At 42.2% G+C, this 26,507-nt stretch overlaps 1 protein-coding gene across 12 annotated transcripts in view; it reads right to left on the bottom strand.

Annotated features, from left to right (window-relative positions):
- Positions 1 to 26,507, bottom strand: part of Cc2d2a (coiled-coil and C2 domain containing 2A) — a 99,100-nt gene that overhangs the window by 40,805 nt on the left and 31,788 nt on the right. For all 12 annotated transcript variants that reach the window (XM_048784209.1, XM_048784211.1, XM_048784214.1 and 9 more), the window contains 6 exons: positions 18,496 to 18,705; positions 17,509 to 17,615; positions 13,116 to 13,256; positions 10,884 to 11,040; positions 9,949 to 10,187; positions 7,400 to 7,577 (listed from right to left, as the gene is read on the bottom strand). In XM_048784209.1, the coding sequence (XP_048640166.1) occupies positions 7,400 to 7,577; positions 9,949 to 10,187; positions 10,884 to 11,040; positions 13,116 to 13,256; positions 17,509 to 17,615; positions 18,496 to 18,705 (1,032 nt within the window). The remainder of the gene's footprint in view (positions 1 to 7,399; positions 7,578 to 9,948; positions 10,188 to 10,883; positions 11,041 to 13,115; positions 13,257 to 17,508; positions 17,616 to 18,495; positions 18,706 to 26,507) is intronic.

Below are 26,507 nucleotides of genomic sequence, written 5' to 3'. Positions count from 1 at the left end.
GTAAATACCTTAAATTCTACCCTTTCAGAGGTCATCCTGGTGGCTAGCTCTGTAGCCTAACCCAGTCTTTCTTCCAAGACAAAGCCAACCAGATCATCTGCAGCTCTGATGCTCATTATTATGATGTGTCTCTTATAGTGCCATCGCCATGAGGGGAAGGGCTCATTGCTAAGGCAATCACAGATGAAGAACATACAATTCAGCCTCAGTTGGACCCACTGCTTCATCTCCAGTTTCCCCTGTATTCTTGGCTCATCTTGCTTTTGTGGCAAGATGACAAAGTATTCCACAGTTCTGCGGGCTTCTGTCCTGTGTTTTATTCTTTCCCTCCATGAGGTCCCCTGACTGGTCCCTATTTTTCTGAAAATGCTAATTTTACTAATTTTTATTTCTACTAGTTAATCTTTATATTTTCTTTCTTACATAATAAAGTCCCCTAAACTAATCAATATTTTCTACTCACCATTTGAATGTACAAGGATGTCACTATGGATCCTCCCTGCCCACCCTCCCTCATAGGGCATGTGATCTGAAGTCTTTTCTCAGAGTGAGGTGACTTTGTGCCTGACTACCATCCTGGCCTCATCTCCTAGGATCCACGTGCTCATATTTGTAAGGTGACTGACTGAGCTTGGTGGCACTAGTGGAGGAAAGTGTAAAATTTGCATAGGAACCGAACTCAAGATGTCAGATTTCATGTCACTGTGAGTTATTCCAACAGGCTGGGTCCATCAGGAGACCTGTGATGTTCATGGCTTTCCTGTGGTGGGATGGCAACGTCTACCTAACCCAGGGGCTCCACTGAGAGCCCATAAATGGCACATGAAAGCCATGCTCTCTGGATTCAGGTTTATCAGTATTAAAAATTTTATGGGAAATATCAAGCATACATAGTACAAGAATAATGATACACCAGGACCCTATTCCTTGCTTTGACTATCACTAATTTGTCTGTCTTATTTGACTTATACCCTTAATCACTTCCTTTCTTTCAATATCTTGAACCTAAACATCATTTTATCTGACAATATTTCAGGAAGCATCTTTAAAAGATAAGGATATTGCTGGGAACTGTGGCATATGCCTGCAATCCCAGCTACTTGAGAGACTGAGACAGAAGAATGACCAGTTTGAGGCCAACCTGAGCAACTTAGCAAGACCCTATCTCAAAATAAAATTTAACAAGAGCTTGGGAGGCAGCTCAGTCAGTGGCAGAGTGCTTTCCTAGCATGCATGAGGCCCTGGGTTCAATTCCCTATACTGAAAAAAAGGGGGGGGGAAGATATAAAATAAGGCATAATTACAATACTCTTATCACAGTGATTCATTAGTAACATCAATTATTAAGGTTCAAAATTTCTTGAAAAACCTATATATTGTGTTTGAATCAGGACCAAAAGGTATTGAATACATTGCAAATGACTGACATGTCCCTTAAGCCTCTATTAATTTATGAGTGCACTTTTTCTCCCCATTTCCATGGATTCAGAATGCTGAGGGGAAAAGGAGTGTCACTATTGCCTGTCCCAAAGCCTCTCAGGAGCCTGCAGTTCTGACTTTCACACATCTTCACAAACATGTGGTCAGCTATTACTTACTGCACAGGAGACTCGGGTTTGACCTGTTAACTATGCGCTCATTGCATGAAGTTTCAGCATGAGAAAATGGTGTGTTTTCTTTCATTAAAAACAAAAATGCTTAGTTTTTTTAACTAACCAAAATTTTAACTTATTGGGACATCCTTTTATATAAAGCCCACTAGGAGCTTTAGGTGTGTTTGGTTTACGATGAAGATTAAATAAGGTAACAGACCCGACAGTTCTAGTTCAGTTACTGCTCCTGTAACAGAATCACCAAGTATTTGTTTATTATATGACTCTGGGGGGTCTGCACACGTACCCCTGCCAGACTTTAAGCATTCACTAGATATTTTATGGTAAATGCTTCTGGGCTTGTTTGGTATTTATTCCTCCTGGGTGTGGCCTGTGCTGGTCATCATGCTTAGTAATGAAACACTGGCCACATTGAGGGCATTTCTGGTGGACGTCACTGCAAGAGTCCTTGTTTCCAGTCTCGAGAGCCATATTCCCATCCAGTGTCAGAGAGGAACTGAGTGGGACTCCTGGAGCTCTATTCTCCAGGGGAATGGAAGGTGTGTCCACTGGGACTCCTACTCACAAGGTCATTATCTACTTTCCAATAAGAAAATCGGGATGCCATCTGACAAAGCTGAAAGACATTCAAGGTTTTCACAAACTTTTTACTCTACTCTTTGAAGGTAGCAGAAGCTCTGGTTAGTGCCTCTAACCACCAGTGATGTCTGTAACTGTCCACCAGTTAGGTTAATCAAAAACGTCTCTAGACACTGTCAAATGTCCCCTAATGGACAAAATTAACCACTTGAGAAGCACCACTCTGAGCAAATGATGGGTGTGCTTGGAGATGGAACATTAACTCAGTAACAAGATAGGAAATCTAATTTGATTCACATTTAACTGTTCAAAACTTCTGTTGTGAAAGCAAAATTGAGGCCATTTATGAAATCATTATTACTTTTCTTGCTTTGGAATATTGTTTGCTTTAATTGAAGAATCTGGTACAAATTTAACTGCTAGTAAGATTCAGAAATGTATACCTAAGAGGAACCTTGGAAATCAAGCTAAGATAGATTTAAAAATGCATTCCAGGACTGGAAATGTGCTCGCTGGTAGAGCACTTGTCTAGCATGAATGAGGCCTTGGGTTTGATTCCTAGCACTGCAAAGCAAAAGAAAATAACAAAAATTCCATCCAGAAATAAAGTTGCATTGCATGGTTTTAGTCATATTTCCCTGATTAAAAAGACAGTTTCATCTCTTGCACTTGGTCATGTTGGATCGGGTATGAATGGCTGCTCTGTGATCTGTCCTGGATGTTGTTCACTGAGGTCAGTCATCTCCTGGCGAATGGCCCTGTTTCAGCTCAGCGTCAAACCAACTTTCCTTTGTGCTCTCAGACCTTCCCTCCACTGAGGGTTGAGGACATCTGACATGCTCCCCTTCACGGCCCTGTCCTCCATTCTGTGTCAGTGCTCCTTCTTCAAGGGACCTTCCTAAGTCCCACCCCTCCCAGCACTCTGTGGGCCCTGGTTCCCTGCCTCCCCTCAACTTTCCTTCTTATTTCCAAAGACATCTATCTGTTATGTGCAGTTTGCTCTCCTCACAGCTGGTAAACAAGCTCAAATCAGCCACACCCTGAAGTCAGCCATGATTCCTCTTCCATTTCCCTCCTCGGCAGAGCCTCTGGGAGGGAGGCCCCCTCTGGGTGTCTCCAGTTTCTCTCCTCCCAGACCACAGAATCCCAGCCACCAACCTCATGTCATTTCCTCACTGCCACCTACATCTGGGATTATGTCTAGTTCATCCTCCTGTTTCCTACAGCGACCTGCAGGATGCTTTGCTCAGCAAACACTTGCTGGATTGCATGTCCCAGCCACAGGTGTAGACTGGTCAGGTAGTTAGGGGCCAGGCCTGGCCTGTTCTCCTATCTGGCTGTGTGATCTCAGGTCAGTTATTTAACTTCTCCCTCAGTTACCTTCTCCATTCATATGAAGGGAGCAGCAATACAGCTACCATGAGATTGCCGTGATGGTTCAATGAGTTTAGGTGAAAGGGTTTAAAATGGTGCCTGGACTGTTGTCATTGTTCTGTGACTGTCACCTTATGCTAGAGATCACTAAATACTAACAGTTCAATACATGGGGTGCCTGAGATGGCCTTCTAAGACTCCTTCACAGTAATCAATTCTGAGTCCAGAAGAATTGATCGGACTTTGCTCTCCTTTACTGTTACTCCAATTAGGTGAAATGAGGATAAAGTTTAGAGCCTAATTAGTCTGGATTTAATTCAACTCTGCCACTTGACTCAAGATCTCTGAAACTCAGAATGATAGTATCTGTGATTTTCTCCAGTGCAGCATGAAATGGCCTGTTTAAGTGACCAGGCCCTGCAGTATTGTCATAAATGTTATTTCCTTGACACTTTCCCTAGCTGCCCCTGGTCTGTGTACACTCCTGCCTTTCACATTAGATGACCACAGCTGTCTTTACTCTGCCCCAGGTAACCTGTCCTCCTAGGCAGCCACCTGCTCTTCCCACCTGCTCCTGGCCACCTGATTCCACTCTGCAGACTGTGGGCCTCCTATACCTACTTCCCTTAGCTCCTGAGGATGACTTGCAACAGTCTGATTTGCTGTCACCAACTGAAAGCATAAAGTAAGATGAGTATGAAAAACAATCTCTTTTGGACTTTTATTCACAGAGGACAAAAAAAAAAAAAAAAACAACATCATAAAAGTGAACGAGACAAGGTAAACAAGGACTTCCTTGCCCAAATATCACTATTTTCCTGGCCTTGATGGTGCCACTCTAAAGATGAGCCAGAGAAATCAGAACAGGCCCTGGGAGGAATTTATTATCCTCAACTCCCCATCTCAGACTACACGCTGGAAAGTAAAAGCTCAACAGGATTGATTTCTGTGGGAAAACAACAATGCTTAAAAAATGTGCAACCTGCCTAGCAGTATTACATAACAGTTGCTAGTATTTTTTAAGCTGAAACTGAGAACATAAATGATAAACAAAGAAACGGAGGCAATCATCACAAAACTTTTACACTTCTAAGACAAATTTCCTTTGCAAAAGGTAAAGCATTTGTTTTGGAAGGACCTCAGAAGCCGAGAGTTTCAAAACCTTTCTGGAATGATACTGGCCTGGCTCAAACTCCCCTGCTCTGGAAGTCCAGTCTCAGCCTTCTCTGGGGGCCAGTGTAGACTGCTATTCCTTTTATTCCTTCAAGCCAAACTATCATCAAGCCCTGGGTCCCACCACTGAAGGCTGCTTTAATCAACCTCTTTCTCCCATCTCTGTGGCTGGGTCCTTCCCACCTGCTCCTGGCTTCTCTGCCAGTCTTTGAATTCATGTGCTTCATGCCTTGGCATTCTTATCTCAAGTCTGGCTAGCAAACACTGGGCTTGTGGTTAGAACGTGCATTAAATCAAACATCACAGTTAACACTGTTCCCCCCAGTGGCCCTTCACATCTGCACACCAGCCAGTGCTGTTCCTCTGTCCTTCTTTCTTATTTCCCCACTGGACTGATGCTCCTGGAGCCAGGGCCCTGTGTATCCCCTTCTCACATGGCTCTCGGTTTTCCACTAGCAATCCAGTGGTCACTCAGCTGGTGGCCACCTGGCTCGCCTTCCCAGTGCAGACTGTGGGAGTCCCCCACTCCCACCTGAAGACAAAATCACCTCATTTTATGTCCTGCCTTTGTTCAGAGTTGTAAATTTTAGGAAGTAAAATTTAGTAGAAATTTATATAGAGATAGTTTTCCTATAGATGGTATGCAGAAAGGGAATTTTTAGGGTTAAGGAAATCTCAGGTTTTCACCAAACCTCCAATGTCAATCCTACTGCTAATACCAATACCTTTACTTTGAAAAATGTACCTGTTTTTTCTCTCATGTCTATAAAATTTAAATTAGTGAGTTCTATTAATATAAGTTCTATTATTTTCAAGTTCCAGAATGCAAAGACTTAAAAAAAATTAGCTGGCATTTAGGATTATATGAGTGACTGGCCTATGCTAGATTCTAAAATTTCAAGAACATTCTTTCAGTTGTGTAGGTATCAGTGTGGTTACCAGTAACTGCATTGATAATAATAAAATCAAGGAATCTATCTGGCTTGAGTCTTGGTGATCAGTGCTTTGTAAATGAGGATCCTCTCTGCTGCCCCTACCCCAGGTCCTAGATGCAAAGGTGTAGAACAAAACTGCCAGGCTCTGGGAGAATTCCAGGCCAAAGTGATCGATCAGCCTTGGTTGCCCAGTGCTGGTCCTTAAAGGGCCTCCCTCCCTCTTCTTGGCACCCTTCCTCTGTGCTTCCTTTCCACTGTCACAAGAACCTCCGTCTTGGCTGTCTCAAGCTTCTCCCAGTTTTGGGAGGTTAACTACTGAGGTTGGTGCTCAACACACAGGGCAAAGCTCTAGACAGACAGAAGAGCTGTCTACACAGCTTGGGAAAAGGGTCCTAGGGGCAGTAGCCTTGGTTGAGCACCCCCTTTAGTGATTAATTGTGGGAAGGTCTGGGGGTCTTGGAACCAGGGTCCACGTGATCAAGGTGGTACTTAGGGGCAATGGGCAGCAGCTATTTTCTACATGGTACAGAGGCATATAAATTATAATCATTATACATCTCTAATGTTACTGGCCAACTTAAGATCAATCACAATCAACAGGCAGTGGTTGCCAGGAGTACTTGTTGAGGGGATTCTAAAGTTAGATCCAGGCTCAGGGTGGAAAAGTCCTTAGCTGATTGTCATTTCTGGCCAGGGTAGGGGGTGGGACTGATAAATTTCTGCCTGTGTAATGGCTGAGGACTCGTGAAATCTGCTTGGGAAGTTGATAGGAAGCAGGGTACACATGCTGCTCATCTGTAGCCCTAGTTAACATTCCTGTTAGAATCATGAAAGAAATCCATCAATATCATAAGAGAGAACTCACAAAAGAACATGCAGCTTTGGGGCACCATTTATCTTCTAAATCGACATCCGTCCAGATCCTCAGGATATGACCTAATTTAGAAATGGGGACTCTGCAGGTGTAGTTATTTAAGGACCATGATGAGACTAGGGCGGCCCTAAATCCAATGAGAGTGTCCTTATAAGAGATAAAAGGAATACACCAGACCCAAAGAAGGCCATGTGGAGATGAAGGCACCGACAGGAGCAATGCTTCATGAATCAGAGCTCCAAGAGCTGCCAGAAACCAAAGAGGCAAGAAAGGGTTCTCCTCCAGAGCCTTTGAAGGGGGTGTGGCCCTACTGGTACCTTGACTTGAGACTTTGGGCCTCCAGAACTGGAACAAATACATTTCTGTTGTGTTAGGCCATCAAGTTTGGGGTACTTAGTTATGCCAGCCCTGGGAAACTAAATCTGACAAAAACTAATATGTTGCTCATGGTAGGATTTAGGCTGGTGGGGAGATTTATTAATTTGGGGGAATCTAGCACCTGTACCCCAGTGCTAGATTATTATGCCCCTGTGATGGTGGCATAACTGGTTTCTCTGTTACATTATGCTAGGGTCCTGTAGACAGGGATTTTGAAGTATTTCTTCAGTGAATGTACTTGCCCTCCACACTCTTTCAGCCACCCACCAATTACTCTGCCAGTCTCTTCAGGAGCTGTGCAGGGTAACAGATCTCTTTTCACCGAGACTTTAAGAAACTTTAAAATTAAGAGCTGACCTGTTCCTCTTGAGAATCTTTCAAGATATCTGCATAGCCAATGGATGATTTAGAACCACCCACACCTTCAATGACCACACCACTCTAGGACGAGTGACTATAATTGAAATGTGTACCTGAAGCGTTAAGCTCTCTGGCCAGTTGAATATCTGTAAGTTGAAAATCTGTCCAAAGTGAACTCGGAAGTCTGCACCAAGCTGTCGACTGACTGTCCTGGACACCTCCTTGTTGTTGAAGAGCACCTTCAAGTACACACAGCGCCTCCTCACATCTTCTCTCCGCAAGACCTCTACCCTGCAAATGAGACCATTTGCAGCTGGGGTCAGTATTAGTTTGCCAAGGATCACTGGAGTGTGGGATAAATGGACACTGGACCTAACTGGGGCAACTCCATCGATCACATTAGCCCCCATTGAACCAAAACAGCCACCTGTCTTACAGAACTTACTAGAATAAACTATTGTGACATGGAACTTACAGAGAGGCCATTAACAGACACTGAAAAGCACATCTTCAGAATGTTTCGCGGCTGTCACCACCACCTGTCTTCAGAACATTTTCATGGAAATATTTCAGAACGTTTCCAGTGAAAATTTTCTACTCATTAAATTTGGTGATAGTTTTAACTTTTACATCTCTACAATTTAGACCTATCCCAAATGCTCAAGTGACTTCAGCCTATAAAGGACATTTAACCCCAAATTGCAAGAAAAATTTAAGACATCTACAGACTTGGACATCAACAGAACTCTTGTTCCCAGGGACCTTCTACAACAGGCAGAGCAAAACCTCCCCCTTCCATCATGGTTCCCCTTACTTGATGGTCTAATGAAGGGGTGATTCTGGTCATTGGCTTGGAGGTACCTGGGTTGTAATCCTAAATCCCAGTGAAAACTCAGAAACTTATTAGGATGAAGTGTTTGTTCATTCTCAGTCAAAAGGGAATATTACCTAATCCAGCACCAGCCAGTTTTCCCTTAAAAAAAAAAACATGCTCTGTCATTCCATATTTTGAATGTTTATGGCAAAATAACATGGTATGGTATGTGTGTTTTGAAAATAGCTGATTCAGTTTATTTATGTATCTGATAGGTGAGGTTGAAAGCACACACGAAAATGCACAAGAAGTTACAATTAAAAAATTATTAGCAGCCGGGAGCTGTGGTGCACACCTGTGGCTGGAGAGACTGAAACAGGAGAATCATGAGTTCAAAGCCAGCCTCAGGAAAAGCAAGGTGCTAAGCAACTCAGTGTGACCCTGTTTCTAAATAAGATACAAAATAGGGCTGGGGATGTGGCTCAGTGGTTGAGTGGCCCTGAGTCCAATCTCCAGTAACCCCTTCTCCCCCAATTATTAGCACATTAAGAGAAGTTTGAAATCACGGAGGCCATGGGAAATCTTTAAATGGCATCCTAATCAACCCCCACATCCTAGTGAGCTTGGAGGCTGACTCGCCCAGCTCAAATCCTCACTTTTAATGTTGATATCCTGAATACCAGTCTAAGATATTGCCTACAATCATGGTAGGTCTTGCAGTTATTGGAGATTGAAGCTTGGGCTCTGGGGGTTTCTATGAGTTTAGCAGATTCCAATTAGGATATGCTGTGACATGCATCAGAATTGCCTGAAGGCCTTGTGAAAACCTGGCTCTCTGGCCCCTCCCAGAGTTTCAGGCTCCACAGGTCTCAGGTAGAATCTGAGCCTTGCTTTCTAATGAGTTCTCAAGAGATGCCAAAGCTGCTGATCCTGGGGCCACACGTGGCAATAAAGTGTAGGAAATAAAATAAACAGGGAATCTAAAAAATATTTGTAATTTTTAAAGAGAAAAGACATGTAATATGTTTATGGTTTATTACACACATATAAACCTACAGAAAGTGATGTTTCTCTTACGTACCACATAAAAATGAATCCAGGGCACTTAACCACTCACTGAGCCAGATCCCCAGCCCTTTTGTTACATTGTATTTAGAGATAGGGCCTTGCTGAGTTGCTTAAGGACTTGCTAAATTGTTGAGGCTGGCTTTGAACTCGCCATCCTCCTGCCTCAGCCTCCTAAGCTGCTGGGATTACAGGCATGTGCTACCTCAGCTTAGAAATGTACTTTTATCAAATCCAGAGGGTCTGCTTCAGATAGCTTGACTTCAATACTAGCCATAGGGCACACCTGTAACTGTATTTGGGAGGTTCTACAAGACCTTCAAAGACAGAAGCTGTGGTGAACCTCTAGTCTCTGGTGTTGGCAAAATCAAGGGGTAAGGAGAGGCTTCAGTGTCTGCATCAGGGAAAAGGGACATGGTAGCAGTGAACTGAAAGGTGTATGGAGGTTACAGGTAGGCCAGTTCACCCCAAAGTCACCCGACAGTGGAGAGCAGGCACAGATTGGCAGTTGCGACACCTCCTACAGGCAGCTCTATGCAAGTGCTCCTGGATGGTTGCTACGGATGCAGAGGTGGCCGGATCCTGCGGAATCACCAAATGAGAGCAGGCTCAATCTAATGTGCACTCACAGAGGGTAGTGGTTCTCCTGATCATGGAGCTCAATCGGAGTATACTTCACAAGGGGAGCAAGCATGTGTCTGCCTGCACCTGCACGCACTTGCACGCACGCACACACCTGAGTGGGAGGTGTCAACCTCACCTGTGGTCACAGCATCTGCTCACCTGGGGCACTGCTCATTGGGCGTCACGCTCCCCGCCAGGCTCAGCTCTGGGAGCAGCAGGGGCTCCCCCGGGCGCCTCCTGCTATGGGCTGCTCGCTCCCTCACCTTCTGCTCTAGCTCTCCCGGGTCAGTGGGCTCTGGAGGGACCGGCTTCACGGGCTCCTCCCCCGGAGGGGCCTCCTCTGCCTCCTCCTCGGGGTGTTCTTCCGCTGCCTCCTTCTTTTTCTTCTTCTTGGCCCTCTGAAGGGTAAAAGGCAGCCTGACGTCAATCAGGAGTTTGGGGATTTCCTTTAGGAGCAGTCTCAGCGCCCCGCAGAGCTGGAGGCAAACCCAGCCCATCTCTCCCAGCCACGCTCACTTGGGCAGGTTACTCGCCACCTGCCCTCTCTGGGCCTCAGTCCTCTCACCCAAGTGGGGACAGCATGGGAAGCTCCTCCCAGGATGCTGATGTGAGTTGGCGCCTGCTGGGTGCGTGCTGCCTGGGGCCTGCAACGTGCTCATGAACACTGGTTCTCCAGGCCAGCAATTCGGATCAAAAATTAAATTAAGGAGAGCAGCAGGTATTGCGGGTCACCCTGATCCCTTCCTTGTTGCCCCTGGATTTAGTTTTGCCGGGTTCTGTGCATAGTTACAGAGTTATCTGAGGGAAATAGAGGTGCTGTGCATCCAATGGGATAATCCATGCAGGACCCCTAGCCTCGTGCTCCACACGGTAGCGATTACTGTGTTATTACTTACTTGTTTGTTCACGCAAATACTGGCTCTGGTGTCAGCTAGCCGGGTGGGTTTTTAAAACAGAAGCATTAACCAGTCAATTAGGGTGGAGCCAGCAGGAGACTCCAGTCTGCCAGTCCAGTCTCCCTCCTGCTGTCTTGGGGGCCACCCTCCTGCATCGTCCCCACCAGCCCCGCTCCAGGACCAGACCCATTTACACACTTGGGCTTTCTTCCAGGCTTTCCACTGCTGGTATGAAGCTCTATACTCTTCCATCTTCTGTTCGTACTCTTCCGTATGCTCTTCCAACAATTCATTTATTTCAGCTTGAATTTCTGCTTCATATGCTTTTTCATCAGCTTTTTGGTCAACTTTTTCCCTTTAAATGAATTTATAGTACCTTAGTTATTTCTTAGAATTAAGCAGGAGAGTAATAATCATAGAAAATGCTTATTCTGGGTTTGCTATGAGCAAAAGTGCTGTATATATATATTACTATGACCCTGTGAGAAAGACTGTCATCCCCTAAATAGGTGACTGCAGCACAGAGAAGTTATGTGATTTGCCCAAGAACCCACAGTTGGTGAGTGGTAGAGCTGGAGTCTGAGCCAGCTGGAGTCTGACCTCTCAGCAGAAATGCTCCTCTGGATTAAATGACCCACATGGGCTGCTGACACAGTGCCTGTAAGTCCTCAACCCACAACACAGAAGTTTCATTGCAGTGATTTTATTAACTCTCCACATCTCTGAGGAACCATTTGATTTTTTTCGCTACAGAGTCCCTCAGACCACTGTTTTGACATTGGCTTGATCATGTGAATTTTTATCTGATGATTTTGCTGATATTTCCGAAGGAGATAAACCCAAGCTAAGGTTTCCCATGGTCTGTTCTGTAGATCATTAGTTCTGGGAGATGTCCTACCAACAAAAGGCGCAGTGGCCACATGAGCTCTAGATCAATTAATGCGAAGGTTTCCTTATTGCTGTCTATCTGGAGGCCTCCCTGTGTTAACCAACAGCGTGCCCCTGCGAGGTGGTGTGTGGCAAACACGCAGTGCTCATATCCCGCCTAGCACTTTGCAGGTGGTGCACTTAGTGATTGCTCTTTCTGATGCAGTCGGGTTTCCAAGTTCTACACTCTTAAATCTCCCCCATACATTTTAGATAAATTTAGTCAAGTGTCTAGAGCTGTTGAATGTCTAGGCTCCCATTACCTAGTAGTTTAGCAGGGAGCAGTACCCCAAGGCACAAGCTCTTACAAGTCTCTAGGTTAACTACCAAAGAAATCCCTTGAGATACACAGGGGTACCCGACATTTATAGACTTTGGGAAAATCTGGCCCTTAAATTATGATCTATCTCTGATATACAGGGAACCATTCCCTTTGCTCACCGTTAATCAGGCACGAATAAACTAGTTGAGATTTCAATTATTGTTTGGCAGGCGAAATCATGCTTTATCATAAGGTGGATAGACAAATAAATAATATGAAAAAATGGGTAATCCAAAGGAATTTGGCTATAGTTACATATGGGTAAATTTCCTAAAGACATACTTATGAAGAAAGGGAAGGAGAGAAGGACAAAAATGAAGGAATGAAGAAACCAAGGAACCAGGCAGAAGGAGAGGGAAGGAGAGAATAAACTGGCAAAGACTAATGTATTGCTTTTGTGTGGGAGGGGTAGCTGAGGAGATGGAGTTGGGAAGCAAAAACACTGGAACTTCCAGGAGACATCTTTGGCTTTTATGGGACAGAATATCTGAATTTTTCATTAGCCAATTAACTGAGCAGACAAATGGTTAACTGAGCAGAAATGGTAGGTGCTCTTTTGGGGATCACGTATCTAAAAAAAAACCCTATGATTTCTGCTCAGACTCACCATTTCTACTTTCAGGTATATTTCTGGAAATCTTAGGCACATTTATCCTGAGGAACAATCCAAAAGTGTCTACAGAAGTGATGTTTATAAAGAGTTGAAATGCAGAACCAGCTCTAATGCCAATCATCATTAAACTGTACAAATTTTGCTGTGTTCATGTAACAATATTAAAAGGCAAAGAGAAGGAACTACAGCTATGCATTCTCAAGTAGATGAACATCAGATAACATTGACGAAAAGAAGCATGTGTTTACTAAAGACTATACACAATACACTTTGACTTCTGTAGGTCAAACACAGCAATGTTAAAGTACACATTTCTGATTGTAAAACTATATAAAAGTGAGGAGACAGGATCACAGAAGTCTGGAGTGTTGTTACTTCCTGGTAGAGGGTGCTGGTGCAGAGGGGAACCCGGGCTGCCCTGGTGCCTACAATCTTTCCTTTCTTGACCTGGAGAGTAGTTATAAGGCTATCCATTTGTCGTTTTTTAAACCGTATCTATCTTACACATTTTTCTTGATGTATGACATAGCCCAATAAAATAATAATAATACAAAAAAAGACAGCCTACTTTCTCAAAACAAGCTTCAAGGGCGTATTTGTAAACCTTTGGAACTCTCGAAGAGATTTCATCTCTTTCCAGACTTTTATGAGGGTCTTCAGCAGGTTTCTGTCTTTCTCTTGTTCCGCGTCACGCAGTTTCCTTGTTTGCCTACAAGACAAAATAACATGTGAATGTATATTAGAGTTATTTAGGTGTGTTTGCAAACAAAAGTGAAATTAATAATGCTACAGTGAAGGTATATTCAACTAGATAGCTACAAAATTTTTAGACAGTGCTAGAAAACAAAATACTAATGTGAATTTGAAGGCTATAGGTTGCTGATCTGTTTTTGAGAGGTTTATTTGATTTTGTTCTCTTTAGGTGAATCTGACTTCAATTAAACTAAATTACTTTAAATTTCTTTTTTTTTATCACAACTATGTACCCTTAAACTAACAACCTCCTCTGTGGTTATAAAAATAAGGGACCTAACAGTAAAGGCAGTTCCCAGGGACTGAATTTTTGTAAACACTGCAAAGAATGTGGCTATTGCAGTTAACAGAAAATCACTGAAGGCTTTCTGTCATAAGAGATCATGGGTTCCCTGCTGAGCAGATGAAGTAATATTATTGCATGCCTTGGAGAATTTTCTGTGCTAATGAAATGGCCCGTATTTTTGGCTTGACCTAAAGAGGCATCATTTGAAAATGCTTTTATCTTTACTTCCATTTTAAACCGTATGTGAAGTATTTAGTGCCTTATTTTAATTCCCCTTTATGATAGCCAGATCCAGATCCAACATGTACCATATTATGCCATTAATGAGTCAGTTAATTGATGAGAAGAGTATTGAATTATTTGAACAAATGCCGTGCATTATTCTAGGGTACCCAGAATGTCTTGGAGAGAGATGTCACTGTTCCCAGGGAGTTTATATTCAGCTCAGGAGGCACACACACACATAAATGGTGACACAGGACGTGAGTTTGTCTGAGGGATTGTCACGAGGACCAGAGGGAGCATGGCAGACCCAAGGGAGTCCTAAGCCTGGGAGCTCAAGTCTGTGATGACTCAGCCTCAGAGGAGCAAGGAGGCCTGGGTTTCCCATGGTTCAACTGGAGGCAGCAGAAAAGGAAGATGGCAAAAGATGATAGTCAGCTAGTGGTGGGGTAGCCAAGATCAGCACTCTCTGAAGAGCCAAGAAAAGCAGAACAGCGACAAAGTAGAAGATACATTCTCCTTGAGGACCGTCAGGCACAGTGGTGAGGGGTGCAGCTGTTGAAGCAGACCACCCAGGCCTGAGTGCTGGCTTTGTCCATTACTAGCCGACCTTGGGCAAGCTGTTTCGCTTCTCCATGCTGGTCTACAGAACAGGCGCCCCAACGGAGCCCACCTCCCGGGGGCTTTGGAGGAGTAGAAGAGCTCTTGCACCCTGTGCTAGAACCCAGCTTCAGCCCTAGGTACGTGGTGCACAAATGCTATTCCTCTCTTTGGCCTTCAGCTGCTACTTTCTCTGCCTTATTTTTCAAAACTGTAACATAAAATGACTTTACCAAGTTACAGAACCCCCTTAGGCTTTCTGATAATTAAAAAAAAATTAAAAATATTTTTCTACCTCCTTTATTAGTTCCTAAAAAATAATTTCTGAGAAACATTAAAAAGAACTCAGAAAAAATTGACACATGAGCTAAGGGAGCAAAGAATCCCCAGAAAATATTAAATTAAAAATTGTGGCCAGTGCTGTGGAGGAAGAGGGGAAGAAATCTGGGTATGGAGGCAGGGGTTGATTTTTTAGCAACCTGATACAGAAGGTCTGGAGTTTGGAAGGATGCCCAGCTCAGAGACAAGGGTTTGGGACCCATTGATATCTATGTGATTTTTGAAAACCATGAAATGAAATAAAATGAAATGTCCCATATTTTTGCTTGACTTAAAGTGCATTCATCTAGGAGAGAATGTAGATTTTTAAAAGGTTAAAAGGAAAACAGACACACCTGGGAACTCTGAACACCTATGCTCTGGTAGAGAAGGAAGATCAGGCAAAGGATGGAGAGAAGGCAGCTGGCTGAGAGGAACAAGGCCTTCAGGAGAGGGAAGAGAGCGCCTTAATGGGCAAAGTGTGGGGACGGTGTCCAGGCCCAAGAACTGAGAGGGCTGCAGATGACCTAGGGGCCATGGGGCACAGGAGTCGGAGAGCCTTGGTCAGAGGGGAGAGGGGCTGACATTGCAGATAATAAATGCTTTCCAGAAGTTTGGCTGTGCAGGAAAGTGCTGATACGAAGTGGTAGCTGGATGGGAACCTGGGATTATAGAATTTTAATTTGTTCAAGAGTGTGCACATCTCAGATGAAGTCTTAGTGAAGAGACTTAAAGTGTTTTCCCTGTAGTATGTGAGCATCTTTCCTTGAATATCCTGGTTCCAGTTTAGAGGACAAGAACCACGGTCATGATGCTGCTATGAAAAATAAAATAGAAAACTAAAGAGGTGCTGCCCAGGTTAACAGGACCAACAGAGGGCTCAGCCGGTGCTTGGGTGGGGAGCTCCGGGGGCTCTGATCAGCAGATTGCAGGGTCTTAAGGAAATGGGCCCACTAACAGAAACATCCAGGGACAGATCAGAATTTGTTTTACCATAGAATGAAAAGTCAGCAAAGGACTGAAATCCCTCTCTCTCTGGGTCATAAATGCTAACCCTCAGAGGTTTTCATCTCCAGGGGCCGCAGAACTATAGCAAAGGGTTTGCGATCAGTGAGTCCACCAGGCTTTGCCTAACACAGGTCTGTTCGTTTTTAAATAAAAATGAGTAAATATAACTTCATATAAATAATGATTGGTTTAAAAACAACTTGATGTCACTCTTTTCTTACCCAATTTGAGCAAACCGAAAATTATTCTCACGTAAGGGCTGTAATTTTTTCTTTTAACATAAAAAATTAATTTTCATTTTTTAGGCTGGGGATGTCACTCAGAGGTAGAGCATTTGCCTAACATGTGTGAGGCCCTGAGAAATTCCATCCCTAGCGCTGTAAAAACAGATAAAAAATTTTCATTTTTAAATGTACCCTTTATGTTCTCCAATTATAGTATACAAACCGAATTAATTTCTGCTTTGCTGGAAGAATTTCTAGCTCATGGCTAGATCACAAAAAGCAAAAGATACACTGGAACTCCTTGATTATTTCCTATTTTAAGGATTTGTTCTGAGGAAATACTCACACGCAAATACTCAGAGGAATTTTCATTATAGTGCAATTTAAATAATAAAAAATAGGAATAATGCCTGTCAATTTGGGATTGCAAAAACCATGTTAATCCACATCTGCCCACCTCTGAACAATAGAGTCTTAGACATATTCTAAGAGGGAAAGTTCTAAGATTCATTGCACATAAAAAGCAAGCGGTAGAATGTCACATGCAATACTGCTTTAAAACTAAAATACATATACGTGACAACATCAGTACAGAGAATTGGCAAAAAAAGTGCTAACCAGGATTTCCCCCAGGAAAAGGGATTTTAGATGATGTTAGCATTTTATATTTTATCTGCATTTTATATGTAGAATATAAAATATAAATGATCAGGGTTTTACTTTTTGTATTTTTAAACTATGAATAATTTGAAGAAACAGAAAAGTGCAGACAATAAATAATATAACATCTATTGACATGTTGTTGTCTCCTTGACTCAAAATTTTTTTAGATGAAATGCTATAGCTACATTTGAAGACCCCATTCATTCCATTTTCATCCTTCCCTCCCTGGAAGAGGAAACCGGCATGTGTCCCTTCTGGATGTACTATACTCATGGGTGCCTACAACAAATGGGAACTGGGCCAAGTGTTCTTTAGGCTTGGCGAGTCATGGCATACTGTGAGCATCCTTGGACACCTGATTTTTTTATTCAACATTGTTGAATAAATGGAAAACATTTGTTTTCCATTTTATCCACATTAGTATGTGCATATCTAATTCAGTTATCTTAACTGTAGTATAGACATCTACTATAGACCAATGTGTGTTCCTACAGGATTGCTTTATTTCCATTTTCTTACTTTATAAGTGACACTCTGCACATCTTTGCAGATGTCACCATGTGCACATGCATATGTGACTCCTTAGATGCACACATCTGAATCAAATTTGGTGGGTCCCCACTGAGGGACACCTACAACAGTTTTTACTAATCTGTGGCTGTGCTATTGTAGGAATTTTTGCTTTTATCTACAGAGAATGAGAGTTACCATTTCCCCACATCTTCCTTCATATTATTGGACTTCAAATTTTGTGTTAATACAATGATGCATCTCATTATTCATTTGGCAAAATTTCATATGTATTCAGGAAAGCTATTCAGAAAAATAGACAAGTATATATTTAACAGAAAAAAAAAGCAATAGTTGCAATTATAAACTTTACTTACTGAATTTCATGCTTATATTCTTTGATGGTTTTTTGGTTTGTATCAAGAGACTGCTGAGGTGTTTCTGGACTAAGGCTGGCCTGAACAGCATTTCTTAGAGCTTGGAGCTTAAAAAGATATGGATACAAGCTTTGTATTAGAAACTCTATCCCTATTGCACACAGTGTGACTGGACCCACCCAGCTCTCCTGGACAAAGTGGTGTGAACATTGGTGAAAGGATGTTCAAGTACCCAGCTGTCTCCAGACTTTCACCAAAATGAACTTTGATGGAGAACTATTCCATCTGTTCTTAAAAATCTGCAATAATAAGACATAGTGTTTGTCTATCCTGGTCTGTGGCTCCAATAATTAAGCTGCTCATGAGAAATACTACTTTTATGAGAGTGTACCAGAAACCAGTTTATTTTCAAAGCTGACAGTGGGTCTTGGACTCACAATGGGGTTCTTGTGATATGAAGAAATCATAACATTATAGACCTATAACAGGAGGTATTATAGATTACTCTTATTTGAGCAGTAAGATTTAAAATCAGGGCATGAAATTGAAAGTACCTGTAGTCCAATTACCCATGAAAATCTCATGTGATAGTGTTACATTGGAGATAAATCCAATAGTGGATTGAGCATCCGTTGGAGCAGCTGGCTTGTTTAGGTGCAACACTACGTCAACTATATATAAATATGGGACTGTCTCTAAAGACAGATTTTTGAGTCACCATTGGTCTCAGAAACTGAGATCATTTTGGCAAGTAATAGCCAAATGTCTTCCATCTGATGTCATTTCTTGCCATACCACTTTAAGGTGTGTGTGTGTGCCACTGAGTCTGCATTTACTAAGCTACACCATCGATACCTATCCTTTGCCTCTGGGCAGAACAATGTGTCACATGCCCCAGACAGAGTAAGTTTTTTTGTTTTGTTTTAATTGTTTGAGCCCATCAGAAGAATTTTCCCCAAGAACAATAAGCATGGAGAGCAAATGTACCTTATCTGTAAGAAATTTTGCCTTGTTTCTCTGCTGTCTGGCAAGGTACTGGTCATATAACTGGGCCAGCTTGGCTGCCAAAACGTGCTCTCGGCTAAAACAGGGGTGATGAGTAAAGAGTAGCCCTGAGATGTCAATGTCCAGTTGGAAATTTCCAGGAGGGTCTCCGGATCCGACCATGTGCTTACTGCTGTGGACGTATTTCACTGCCTGCCAAAGAAAACAGGGAGTGGGTGGGACACGGTTAAAGCTCTTACTGGGTAATGATGGTCTCATCCTCCAGGGGAAGCAGTCAGATGCCAAGCACCTCCTGCCCCCTCAAGTCAAGTGGGACATGCTTGTCACCTATTTAGGGTCCTGCTCTTCTCAGAATACTTGAAAAAGGCAAACAAGAGACTAGGACCCAGAAAATAAACCACTTCCTTCTTGCTTTCCTATGTCTTTCAGACTTCTTATTCTCAGTCAACTCTAATCCCGTTTCTTGAAATCTGGGGTTTTGTAGATGGTGCCCTTGAAATTCTTTAAATGTGAGAAGAATAGATTCTAGTCCAAACTGGTCATTATTTGGATCATAAATATACTCCCTCATAACTAAAATTTTAAAACATGTGGAGAAGTCTTGGTTTTGTACACAGCGGCAAGAGACTCCCATTTTCTTAGGGCAGTTCATGCTGGCACCCAGTTTTCCTGGGAAGGGATGAGTCAGCATTTAAAATAACAGAGGAAAAGGGGTGGGGAACCCCTAAACCAGGAATGTAAAAAAAAAAAAAAAAAGAAAAGAAAAAAAAGAAATGGCAATTCCCAGTGAAAATTTCTTGGATTATTTGGTGTAGAGTGTAACAGATAAATCTTTGTTTTTCTTTCATAAAATCTTCAAAATACCCTACATCAATCACCCACTGGTGGTTGAGGTGGGGAGCTTAAAGGTGGAGGAGAGACCTCTTTGATGTTGTGTGTTCATTTTCTCTCCTGGTTATAGACACTGACTATAGTCAGGATGGGGTGGTTTGAGACAAATCACTCAATTCTTCCCTTTTGTAGACATGAGTTTTGGAAGCTGTTTGAGTTGTCTGACAAATGATAATAGAAGCTTAGGTGGATAAGTGCTTTATTTACAAGTTATATGGTTAAATAGAAGTTGTAGAATATCTAGTTGGAACTGAAACTTTAATCCTTCAGTCTATAACAGGATCTGTCATCTCTTCATTTAATTATTCTGGAGGTATCATGTCTTGATGCTGGATTTGGGCCAAAAGTCTTGGATTCTAGCCCTGGATAGACTGCTCTGGGACCTCATGCAATGTGTTTCCTAGGCCTCTATATCTTCATCTACAGAAATGGGATGCTGAGAAAAAGGACTCAGGTAGCATACAGTGGGTCACTAGACCTCACATAAAGCACTTCCCATATGTCATTTCATTTATTCAAGATTAATGGGTGCTTGCAAGTTGATTGGGGTTCATCTTCAAACAACAATCCATTTAGAGGGGGAAGAAAGCCCTGGGAGTTGAACAGATGTGCAGAAGAGGTATGGGAACCCAGAAGAAGAGATTCTAGCATTTGAGTCCTATGATTATAAGATATCAATATAATTGCCTATCAGTGGAACAGAAAAGGGGAGGTTCGTGTGTGTGCATATTGTAGAAAAGTATGCTCATTTATTTTATAGTGTGATCTGATTTTCAGTTACTACTAGTCATCAGAATAGTTGCCAATATTTGCATTTACAGTAAAGTAGATCTATATGAGTCTGTTTAGCAGTAAGCTCCTGGCTCTGTTGTGTTGCTGCCTGTTTTGTGCTGGTCATCACAAGAAAGAACATTTGAGTTTATTTCATTTTATCCATTTGATTTCATACTTGTTTCTAGATTAGTAGGCTATTAATATATCTTTAGGATTTATGATTTCTTACAGGATTCACATACAGTGTGTCCTACATTTATATCAGTGAAATATTGTTTTCTGCTGTAAAATAACATTCACTCTGATGTTATTGATGAGAAATTTTTATAACTTTCTAATTTAAAAAGTATCTTTGTAAAAAACCGATGTGTTCACAAACATTGTAGGCTTGAACGAGAATGGATTATCTCAGGACTAGACTGCTCAGAAGACGCCAACTCTCTTCCTGTTGGAGAGCAAGACCCAGTTCCTTGTCTTTTTGTGGCATTTGTCCTCCTTTGTTAGACATTGAGAACTATCATGAAATCATAGCGACACTTTCTCCCAAGCAAGTCCACTTGATGTACAGGAGAAGTCACCCCTCCTGGGTCATCTCCCCCTCATCTTTCATATCTTAGGCGAGCCCCTTGTGCCTTTCAGAGGTAAGCTCTGCTCGTCAGTGTCCTTACACTTGAGATGACATCAGTGAGGCCCCTTTCTTCTCTCTCTCATTCAGGTAAAAGTTCTCAGTTATAACCTGTGCTGCTGTCAGAAGTTTCTAACCCACCTGAGGCCACTGCATGTCTGATGACCATGCAGATGACCTGGAAAATTAAAGAATTACTACTTCAGAAAGACATGGATGACTACACGTCAGTTGCTTCTTTGTAGGTTGCTCTGTACCTGCTGGTTCTAGCCTAGCTTTTCTTCCTTCCCTGGAGTTCCAGAGTCATAAGATCATAGGATTTGGCTCTCAGGTTCCTTCTTGTACTCTTCTTGAGGTGAAAAAGCAACATTGGTAGACGGCTTCTATTTAATTGGAATGCCACCTGTGCCACCTTGAATCTCCTTTCTCAAATCTGCAGTAGCTCATGTTCCAATCATTGCTGATGCTCTTGGCCTTAAGCTCAGCTCAATTGAATATAAAAGGCTTCCAGGACTCCCAGTAGCCATGGAGCTCAGCTGCTCAAAACACCCCAACACTATTCCTATTAGGGAGAAAGACTCCTAGTTCTTTTTGTGTTGTTGTTGTGTCTGTTTTCTCCTCTCATATATCCTGAAAACAGTAGCAACTAGCTCTCCCAAGAACAGATAGTATTTATAAAGTAGATTTCATTGTGAACTTGACTTCATTCTTTAGTCTTCAATTGGAAACTGAAAACCAAAACTATAAGAGGTAATATGTATGGATTATCTATTGATATTCTCAGAATGTTCCAAGATTCATATCATTGGATAAAACGATTTAAAGTTACATAGAAAAATAGTAATCATGGCTGGTATTAAAATGTGTTTCTACATTTATCCTAGGAAAATAGTAGGAACAAAGCCCAAGTTCAGTCTGCATCCTGTAGCGGGTTCTGAAACTATTCTGAGTTTCCCTGCGGGAGCTTTCTCATTTCATTCTTCTAGAGAAATGCCATGTTTCTTTGAACACGAGTTTAGTTGGGTACATGATTTACTAACAACTGTCCTTGGTATTGAAAATGAAATGTGGGAAAATTCAATTCTTTGATTCTTTTCCGTTGGAGTTGTTAAGCTAGGCCATCAAGGTTTATGGAAGATGGAAGAGTAGCCTGCTTGAACTAGGAGAGAATGAGGCCCATCGGCATTCAAGGAGAACCAGAGAGAGAGAGAGAGAGAGAGAGAGAGAGAGAGAGAGAGAGAAATGTCCAATTTGGCTTTATTATTATTACTATTATTATTAGTAGTAGTTTGGCACTGCAGATTGAACCCACAGGTACTTAAACCACTGAACCACAACCCCAGCCCTTTTCATATTTTTATGTCGTGACAGGGTCTCTCTGAGTTGCTTAGGGCCTCTAAAGTTGCTGAGGATGGCTTTGAACTTGCGATCTTCCTGTCTCAGCCTCCTAAGCCACGGGGATTACAGGAGTGTGTCACCGTGCCAGGCTACATTTGGCATTTTAATTTTTGGATTAGTTGCCTCTTAGAATGTGATAATCACATCCTTTCTAATTTTAAATTTGCCTTTTTTTTCTGTATGAATTTCTCTATCTTTAAGCATCTCTTCTCAATTTAGGAATAGCAGAGTATTTCACTTTTAAAAACGATGCTTTCTGTCATTAAGAAAATGTTCATAATATCAAGAATGAATGAACACCCCCCCCCAAGGTACTGGGGATTGAACTCTTACTCTTGAGACAAGGTCTCATTTTATTGCTGAGGCTGGACTTGATTTTGAGATTCGCCCTGCCTCAGCTTCCCAAGTAGCTGGAATTACAGGTGTGTGCCACCCACGAGTGGCCATAACAACTGCCTTCTAAAAAAAACTCCTAACTTATCTTCTGGGAGGACAAACAATCCATCATTCAGATTTGGGGTCTAGTGCATCTAACCAAATAAGAAGTAGGCTTGCCTTTAATTGAGGGACGGTTTCTGTCAGTCCTGTTGGGTGGAGTTGGCATCAGACCTGAGAGCTCCGAGACATAAGGCACCCGGGGACAAAGGAATCACTGACTCCTGATCTAGATCAGACTTGGTCTTCTATCATTTGGATAACAGAACTAAGCCAAGTCCTAAAAAAAAACAACAAAAAAACCCCCAAAAAACAAAAGCTACTCTTTGCTAGAAGAGAAAACTGAGTTAAGAGGAGTTGAAAACAAGGTATTTCTTCTAAATACACTTAGTTAAATCACTTTAAAGGTATTTGGTTTTCATTTGCACTAAGCTATTTCTGCATGCTGGGCACCCTACCAAGTTCACAAGGATTCACAAGGAGAATGGAATTCACACCTGCCCCCTGAGTCACTCTCGGGCAGAGGGGCTGGGAGAGAAAGATGGATGAGCCATCCATGAAACAAATGGCCTCTACCTGTCCATCTTTGTCTCTGCTTCTACATCATGTCAAAAACTCCTAGATGGAAGGTCTGTTTGGACCTGAGACTGAAAATACAGGACATATAGCATATTGCACAGAACAATGGAAAAACAGCTTTTGGCATCAGACAGACCTGAATGAATGGAGGAAAAGGTTAAAATAAGTAAATAAATAAACTGCAAAACTATTAATTCTGAAAGAAAAACATTGTGCTTTGAATACCTGGAAGGTTACATAATCATATAAAAAAGACGGGGATGGACAAGTCGATGATTAACTTAATGGGTAACCTGTTATAGAAAAAACAAACAGGTAAACTGTCTCTTCCATTTAATTGAAACCCCTGGGCCTCTGTCGTGGACACCTTAAGACCTTCAGATGGCCTCATTCCCCAGCCGCACCCCTCTAAGCAATGCCCTGGGAAGACGTCAGCCTCGGACTTTTCCTTTCTCTAATTTCTTTTGCTCTGTGAGGCAGTAGGACAAGCCCCTTTCAGTGGAATGATTTTCTTTCTCTACTTCCCTATTCTTACCCAACAGGTAGGAAGATCTACCCTCTCAAAAACATTGGGAGGGGTAGATAGTTGGAGATCCTGCTTATGAGATCACTCTGTATTTGTCTTTCTGTGGCTAGCTTATTTCATTTAGCAAGATGTCTTCCAGGTTCATCCATGCTGTGGCAAATGGGAGGATTTTATTCTTTTTTTTACTCCTGAATAGTATTCCACTGAACGTGCCTTCCTTGTCATATGTTAAAGGCTTGATTCACCAGCCCATGGTGCCACCAGGAGGTGGTAGAACCTTTAGGAGGTGGGGTCTACGGAAGGAAAAAAGGTCTATGAAGGTGGTCTCCTTGAAGGGGATATTGGGACCCTGGACCCTCCTTTCTCTCTTTTTTGTTTACTGGTGGCCAAAAGGTGAACAGTTTCCTCCACCACTTGTGCTGTGTCATCACAGGCTGTAAAGTACAGGATCAATTGGCAGTGAAATGAAACCTCCAAAACTGTGACTCAAAACTTTGTCCTATTTTTAAGTTGATTATCTCAAGTATTTTGTTACAGTAATGGCAGTAACACATCCACTGTGCATATATATCACATTTTCTTTATCTATTCATCTACCCATAGACAATGAGGTTGTTTCTTTAACTTGGGTACTATGAATAGTGATGTGATGCTTAGAGGGGGACAGAGGGACAGGAAGATGTTGGTCAGAAAATACATAATTACAGTTATATAGGAGAAATAAATTGATTTATTATACAGCATGGTAGCTATAGTTAATGATGACTATTCTTGAAAAATGCACAAAGAAAGTAGATGTTATATGTTACTATGAAAAATGATAACTATGAAGTAATGTATTCATTAATTGGCCACCACTAATAATTTTAAAACGTTATGTTGTCTGTCAATTAAAAAAAAAAGCACTGGAAGTAAATACTGTCCTTTTCTATTCAGTTTCCCACTCCCCACTGGCTGCTTCCCAAAGGGAAAGGAGGAATGGCTCTGAAAGATAGTTGGCTGGAGCCCAAGATCCTGGTTCTAGGTTTTGGGCTGAGCAAGGTGAAGCTGCGGTCTCTGGCTGGACTGTCTTAGCTGTCTCCAGGAGATCTCCATAATTTCTTTGGCACTCCACGTAGGAGCTCAGCGTATGTCTAGGCCCAGCTATGTCTAGGTGGGGAACGTCGTTCATGGTAGGTGGACTAGGCAGCTGCCTGGTCTTGGGTCCAGGTGGTGTTCTGCCAGCTACACTTACCCATAGGACAACTGATAACCTGATCCCTGACTCCAGTGCATTTCCAAATTAGTTTAGAACTTCTAAAGGGGACAGATAAGATTAATTGGGCTCCCTCATGCCCTACTCTCCATGTTAATTATTCTCCTGTTTTCTAATTTTAACCCACGATTTAGAGCTTCATGATATCAGTGTTTCATGCTGAAATGGATGGACGAATGAAAAGATGGGCTGAAGGCTGATCCATGCCTAAGTTCTTACTGTCTCGATCACTAATTATATCATGTGTCTTTGTCATGTAACCAAATAGATGATGAATCCCTCATGGGCTGAGCTCAGGTTTGTGCTTGTTTTGCAAATCTGCTCCCAGGATCATATTTCTTTACAAAGTAGCCATTCATTAGTACTTGTCTCTGATAACAACGTTTTATAGAAACTTCTAATTTTTAAAAGAGGCACATCCATATATCATCTCAACCCTGACACTGACTCGAGGAGGCAGAGAAAATCATGATTATTCTTACTTTTCAATTAAAGTGACAAGTCCAGGGAGGGACAGGGACCTGCCCAGAGCCCCAGAGCAGTGAGACAGCATGCCACTGCCCAGATTCTCTGAGCTGAAACTGTCTTCTCTGCTCTTCACCGCACTTCACAGAAGGATCATTATACCCCCTCACACTGTTTTATCAGGGCTGAAATATTTCAAATTCAAATTAATGAGAGTTTCTGAAGGAAGAGGTCCCAGCAAAGCAAGAGCCATAGTTAACAAGGAGAGGGGACAAGCCCATTGATCACAGCCAACCCTTACTAAGCTCTGTTTTAAGTACTCAGATGCTGCCATGTTTGGAAATGGTTCATCTGCCCTCCCCTCCCCCCCAAAGATTCAGGAGGCTTGGTCCTCTTATGGTAGAGAAAATTTTAAGAGATGGGCCTGGTGGAAGGTGGTTAGGTGGTATGGCACTGTCCTCAGAAGAGGTTAATACTAGCCTCCTGGAGTGAACTAGTTCTCAAGAGGATGCATTGTTACAAAGCAAGTTCAGCTGTTTTGGGCTTTCTCTCTGACTCCTGCCACCGTGATGCCTTCCACCATAAAGCCCTCAGTAGAGCCAAGCAGATACTGATGCCCTGCCCCAGAACTGTGAGCTAAATAAACTTCTTTTCTTTATAAAGTTCTAACCTGCAAGTATTTTGTTATCAGCAATATGAAACAGACCAATACATGTGTATTATCTCATTCAATCTGCACAGTAGTCCTAGGAGGTAGACATTATTTCTGTGTCTATTTCATAGATGAAGAAATTGAGGCACAGAGAGATTGAGGACCAAACTCATCCACGAAGTAGTACAGGGAAGACTCAAATTGGGCAGTTTGGTACAGAGCCTAGTACAATACAATAAAAAGGATTTACAGGTGTAGCAAATCTCCAGTTAGATCATAAAAAGATAACGAGTGGGAAATTATCCTGCAGTGTATGTGTGATAACTGAAGAGAAAAGAGAGGGTCAAAAGACAAAAAATAGAAATTAGGGTGGCTACTCTGAATATGCAAATAA

This window comes from Marmota marmota, unplaced genomic scaffold (assembly GCF_001458135.2).
Source record: "Marmota marmota marmota unplaced genomic scaffold, marMar, whole genome shotgun sequence".
Classification (NCBI taxonomy): Eukaryota; Metazoa; Chordata; class Mammalia; order Rodentia; family Sciuridae; genus Marmota; species Marmota marmota.
The sequence above is the reverse complement of the archived record's forward strand: the minus strand, read 5'-3'. Positions and strand labels throughout refer to the sequence as shown.